General features: G+C 43.7%; 1 protein-coding gene and 5 non-coding genes across 6 annotated transcripts in view; all 6 read right to left on the reverse strand.

The window, feature by feature from the left end:
- The window catches only part of LOC106961440 (uncharacterized), a 27,691-nt gene extending 22,449 nt beyond the window's left edge, over positions 1–5,242 (reverse strand). The window contains exons 1-5 of the mRNA XM_015055177.1: positions 4,413–5,242; positions 4,085–4,294; positions 3,556–3,968; positions 3,368–3,472; positions 2,233–3,266 (exon numbers count right to left, since the gene is read on the reverse strand). Of these exons, the coding sequence (XP_014910663.1) occupies positions 2,262–3,266; positions 3,368–3,472; positions 3,556–3,968; positions 4,085–4,294; positions 4,413–5,091 (2,412 nt within the window). The 5' untranslated portion in view covers positions 5,092–5,242 and the 3' untranslated portion in view covers positions 2,233–2,261. The remainder of the gene's footprint in view (positions 1–2,232; positions 3,267–3,367; positions 3,473–3,555; positions 3,969–4,084; positions 4,295–4,412) is intronic.
- Positions 9–82, reverse strand: trnan-guu (transfer RNA asparagine (anticodon GUU)). The gene has a single exon. It is a non-coding gene; the product is annotated as a tRNA-Asn (tRNA).
- trnan-guu (transfer RNA asparagine (anticodon GUU)) lies at positions 339–412 on the reverse strand. Its single transcript has one exon. It is a non-coding gene; the product is annotated as a tRNA-Asn (tRNA).
- On the reverse strand, positions 669–742 carry trnan-guu (transfer RNA asparagine (anticodon GUU)). The gene has a single exon. It is a non-coding gene; the product is annotated as a tRNA-Asn (tRNA).
- Positions 999–1,072, reverse strand: trnan-guu (transfer RNA asparagine (anticodon GUU)). Its single transcript has one exon. It is a non-coding gene; the product is annotated as a tRNA-Asn (tRNA).
- On the reverse strand, positions 1,331–1,402 carry trnan-guu (transfer RNA asparagine (anticodon GUU)). The gene has a single exon. It is a non-coding gene; the product is annotated as a tRNA-Asn (tRNA).
- Positions 5,243–5,873: the final 631 nt, after the last annotated feature.

Genomic DNA, 5,873 nt, shown 5'->3' on the forward strand with positions numbered 1-5,873 from the left:
AAGACGTACGTCCCTGGGTGGGCTCGAACCACCAACCTTTCGGTTAACAGCCGAAGGCGCTAACCAATTACGCCACAGAGACTATGTAATGCTGAATATCGCTACGAGAACAAATGCCTCGTCTCTCGTCAAAAATCCTGGCTTTGCATCGCATTGTTACCACAGGTCAAAATATGGAGCAATCCATAAGTTCCCTTCGGTCAAGGACTTTTTCATGCCTCGATTATTGACTGAAGAAAGACTTTCCAAAAGTGGCGGCCAAGAATTTTGGATATCGTCCAAGAACCAGTGCTCCTCAATCTCAGAACATGCATTGTTTTTTCTAGAATGAAGACGTACGTCCCTGGGTGGGCTCGAACCACCAACCTTTCGGTTAACAGCCGAACGCGCTAACCGATTGCGCCACAGAGACTATGTACTGCTGAAAATCGCTACGAGAACAAATGCCACGTCTCTCGTCAAAAATCCTGGCTTTGCATCGCATTGTTACCACAGGTCAAAATATGGAGCAATCCATAAGTTCCCTTCGGTCAAGGACTTTTTCATGCCTCGATTATTGACTGAAGCAAGACTTTCCAAAAGCGGCGTCCAAGAATTTTGGATATCGTCCAAGAACCAGTGCTCCTCAAACTCAGAACACGCAGTGTTTTTTCTAGAATGTAGACGTACGTCCCTGGGTGGGCTCGAACCACCAACCTTTCGGTTAACAGCCGAACGCGCTAACCAATTGCGCCACAGAGACTATGTACTGCTGAATATCGCTACGAGAACAAATGCCACGTCTCTCGTCAAAAATCCTGGCTTTGCATCGCATTGTTACCACAGGTNAAAANATGGAGCAATCCCTAAGTTCCCTTTGGTCAAGGACTTTTTCATGCCTCGATTATTGAGTGAAGAAAGACTTTCCAAAAGCAGAGGCCAAAAATTTTGGATATCGTCCAAGAACCAGTGCTCCTCAAACTCAGAACATGCAGTGTTTTTTCTAGAATGAAGACGTACGTCCCTATGTGGGCTTGAACCACCAACCTTTCGGTTAACAGCCGAACGCGCTAACCGATTGCGCCACAGAGACGATGCACTGCTGAATATTGCTGCTCGCACTAGTGCCACGTCTATCGTCAAAAATCCTGGCTTTGCATCGCATTGTTACCACAGGTCAAAATATGGAGCAATCCCTAAGTTCCCTTCGGTCAAGGACTTTTTCATGCCTCGATTATTGACTGAAGCAAGACTTTCCAAAAGCAGCGGCCAAGAATTTTGGATATCGTCCAAGAACCAGTGCTCCTCAAACTCAGAACATGCATTGTTTTTTGTAGAATGAAGACGTACGTCCCTGGGTGGGCTCGAACCACCAACCTTTCGGTTAACAGCCGAACGCGCTAACCGATTGCGCCAAAGCTGGGGAACAATAGTCTGCTGGGGGGGGGAAAGAAAGGAAGGAAGGGGGAAGAAAGGGAGGGGAGAAGAAAGGGGAAGAGTGAGGCCGATCCCAGAGTCGCGAGTTCGATCCTACCAGTCGCCATACTATGTTTTAGTGAAAAGATTTCCCACAATTAATGTTTAAGTGTTATGAAGTAACATTTTAAATGCTTTTTTGTACAGATAGTGTAGTACTGTAAACTAAAACCCAACACTTGTCATAAAAGGCTTTCTTTTTAAAACTTTGAATTGCTTAATTAATTTTGCTTTTTTATTCTGATATATTCAAATTAATGTGTTAAATTATACTGTATACTATATACTTGATGCAGTATATTTTAATGTCCTTAATCATACCCAGTGCTTATTTTCATTTTTCACAGCAAAACAGTGACTGAAACTAAAATTGCAAGTGTCTTTCCTAAAGTACTTTGAGTGAAGTGAATATCTTTTTTCTAGTGTATGCTTAAATTACCAATAATTCAGAATTTGAAGCAGCTAATATTTACTCACAAAAGACCATAGACCTTATCGGTTTAAAAGAACCAAATATTTATTCAACAATTAAGACAGTGAATTAAACATTTTTAGTTAGTCCCAAAACATTGCAGCATTTGGATGCAACACATTTCCATTGAAGTCTCCCATTTCTTTTTCTTAACCAAGAAATTTGTGGTTTGCTGAAGGACTTAAATCCTTTTACTGTATGGTTTGTTGAATTACTTTGTGTACACAATGACAATAAGAATAAATATCTGTATCATTAACCCAAAACAAAATAAACACACTATGAACTAAATAAAACTTATATACAGTGAAGTTATTTAAAATAAAGAAAATGTTTATTTTTTCTTTTTAATTTGTTCCAGCCACTGCTCTTTAGTGAGACTTTCATTAGAGGGACAGTAAATTTGCCCTCTATATTGGCTGTGTCCTGTTTCAGCTATTCTAAACTGCCCGCATTTTTTGCATGTCTTGTGCAAAACTTTGCGAGTCAATTTTCGAGGTTCTCTACCAGGTTGAGCAGGGGCTGCTCTGGGAGCCAGAGCAGGGGCCAGAGCAGGGGCCACAGGATAAGCATGTGGAGGAGGGGTGGAGAGGTTCCACAAACTCTGTTGCTGTTGGGTAGTGAGGATAACAGATCCCTGTGGTGCCATTGGAGTAATTGCCACTAGCTCAGGCCTTTTGGGTGGGGCAGAGAGAACCTGCCGCTGTCCTGATGGATTTGTCCCATCAGTGAATTGTAGCTTTCTTTTTAATTTTGACTGCCCCACAGTGTTGGATGGTAGCCTATATGTATGCAGTGGCCCTGAATGTGGTACGCCGTAATGCGGGCGTATATTTGCAGGCAGAAGCGGGTCAGCAGCTACAGAAAACTGGCTGGGAAGGTTTAGCCCTTGAAGTACCACAGCGGTCTCTTGCCTTTTGACCCTTCTGTTATGCCACTGAACCAGGGTGGTGTAGCTAACATCCACTAGCTGCAAATGTGTCTGCCCCATCACAGCTCCATTCGCCAGAACGAGCTGCCTGATCTTTCTATAGTCTTGTAGGATCAAATCCCACCTGGAGACTGTGCCTGCTCCTCTTTTCTTTGGACTACGATGGATATTGCACAGTCGGACAAAGATGGTCTCCACCAAGCGGCAGCAGTCTGGCCATTGGGCAGATGGGGCTGGAGTGGTTAGAGCATGCCTCTTTACACTCTCAACCCCAGGAGTAAATTCTTGCCTCTTCTTGGGGGACCGAAACCTCCCAGTGTTCAATCTTTCTTGATGTCTTGCAGCAAATACCGTTCTCTGTTTATCAAAATCCAGCAGGTTCTGCCACAGAGCAACAATGCAGCTCACCTAAACAGGAAAATAAAACAATTTTACATTAGGACAACAATATGCAAGTGAGGTGAAAGGCGTGTGCATGTCTGCAGCAAGCAACAATGCATGTTACTGACCTCCTGGTTGGTCAGCACCAGTGAGGTTTTGCTCCTTAGCTCCACCAGATACTCAGCCAAGCTGTCAACTTTGTCCAGGCCTGGTACACCGGCCTCATCTAAACCCTGAGAAAACATAAATAATGTTGAAGTTATTTGAAGTTTTATTTAATTTTTCTTCAATTCTACAGCTTACTATGAATGCCCACCTCTGACATAGGCTCAGCAATGCCAGGCTGGGTGGAGGCAGCAGACAGGGTGGAGGGAGCTGGCTGGGTGGAGGGAGCTGGCTGGGTGGAGGCAGCAGACTGGATGGAGGCAGCAGACTGAGTGGAGGCAGCAGGCTGGGTGGAGGGAGCAGCACGCTGGGTGGAGGCAGCTGGCTGGGTGGAGGCAGCAGGCTGGGTGGAGGATTCGAGCTGTGATGTAGCTGAGAAAAGGGTCTCATCGTCTAGCTCTGATACTAGAAAGTCCAAAGCTTCTTCGTCCACAAAGCCTTCATCTTCCTCTGCTACATTAGCCTCCACATCTTCCAGCAGAACATCTGTCTCTTCTGAGTCAGGCTGGGGTTTCAGTGGCTTTCCTGTTTGACTTAGAAGGTAGTCAACGCCCAGTAGCTCACCTATGGAAAATCAAACATATTGATAGTAAAACATTCCAAAACATGTTACATATTATTGATTTTTTTATACTATAGTTTATCTTAAACTGTTTATCCTTCACATATTTCATTTGTACCTGTGTACTTTGAAGGGGGCATAAATTGTGGGACGTACTCTCGTCCCAGCACCTTCAAGCTGTTCTGATTTATGGACCGAGTCATGTCTCCAGCATATGTCAGAAGAGATGATGGTTTGTTGGTCACTGCTGCAGAACCCCGATCCTGATTCCATCTATTCAGGCCTTCCAGGAGGTAGAGCTGGAAATTCAGTAAGTTTGCACTGGTTCCTGTAAAAAAAGGAAAAAAACAACACATCATATTAATGTCTTTGAAACAATACTGGTTGATCCAGTTTTGCAAAAAATATACAGTAAAGTGTTGTAGTCATGTTAGAAAGCGACTTACCTGGAATAAACCTGTTTAAATGACAATGAAATGACTCCAGGGATGTAGAGCCTCGTGAACAGCGATAACGTGTCAACTTGATTCCGCTCTTGTTGACTCTGCCCCCCTCAGTGTACAACTGAATCCCTGCAACATCCTGAATGCATTTCACATGCCGTTTTTGGACACCCCAGATGTGTTTTATCCTGACTTCATCCAGTAAGGGAACCCCCATCAAATCTCTCCCTTTTGGACCATTCAGCTCCTCCAGCAGTCGTTCAATAAGGACAGTAGTGATGTCCTCTCCCCGTGTTCTCCTACGACAGGAATTACTCAACTCCTCCTTGGTTATCTGCCTGTCCACCATGGTGTTGGTTATACCTGGCCTCTGTTCCTGCTGGAGCTGCCTTTCTTTCGCTCGTCGAAGAAGGTCAAGGTCCCCTGCATAACACTCAAAAATGCAGGAGGACAGTGCCCGCATGAAAGCAGGATACAGAGGGTGGGCATCCGTGGTACAACCAACAGCCAGCCTCCGCATAAAGTGCCAAATGTCCAGGCGAATGTAAATATCTGGCCACCCTCCAAACCTGGCCTGCAGCTTGCTGAGGCCTTCACTAACACAGCAGCCACAGTCCACATACAGCACCTTTGGAGGTGCAGCCCCAGCCTGGCGGTACCGCTCCATCAGTCCTGCAGCCATTTTGTCCAGTCCTGGACCCTCCTGGACAGTCAGGACACTATTCAATATTTGGCCCAGTTCATTGCTGACTGACGACACCCACAGAGCCGTTCCTTTGCTGTGGCCAGCCAGCTTTTTGGTGATCTACAATAGAAAGTGTGGAATTAAATCTTGCAGTTTGTCATGTCTACAGAAACCACTGTCGGCTGTGTATTTCATAACATTTTCAATGTACTTAGAACAATAAACTTTTCACAAGTTTAATTGTTTGTGAAATAGAAAAAAAAGTTATCCCAAACATTTTTAAAATTATTAGCGTTTTAAATTTAGTAGTGTACAACTTTTTTTCCAAGTAGGATATAATAATCAATATTATTATTGTCAAGTTTTTTGCTCTCTTTAAACCACCTCAGCTTCTGCCCAAACTTGAAAAAGCTTGCTTCCCTCAAAGAAATGCAGGAACCACTCATTTCAGCGACATCTTTTATTCATCTTTTCTTTTTGTCTTTAGATTAGTTCAATTAACAGTGTAAGACCACCATGACTTTGCAGAAGTAGCCACAGAGTCACAGAGCAGTTTGAAAACCTACAAACAAATGAAACAAAATCAATTACAGATCACAATGAACTAATGAACTAGTTTTCCAGGTAATGTTAATCTACTTTTAAGTGAACAGTGAATGAACAAACAAACTACATTCCACACACATAAATCCCATTTCATCACCAAGGCTAATTTGGTCTTCTGAATGCAGATTAAATGATATAAACTGTGCATAATGTCCCGTTCCTACCAGTGGTGT

The sequence above is a fragment of the Poecilia latipinna genome, unplaced genomic scaffold (genome assembly GCF_001443285.1).
Source record: "Poecilia latipinna isolate Pla-1442-1.1 unplaced genomic scaffold, P_latipinna-1.0 Scaffold1301, whole genome shotgun sequence".
In the NCBI taxonomy this organism is placed as follows: Eukaryota; Metazoa; Chordata; class Actinopteri; order Cyprinodontiformes; family Poeciliidae; genus Poecilia; species Poecilia latipinna.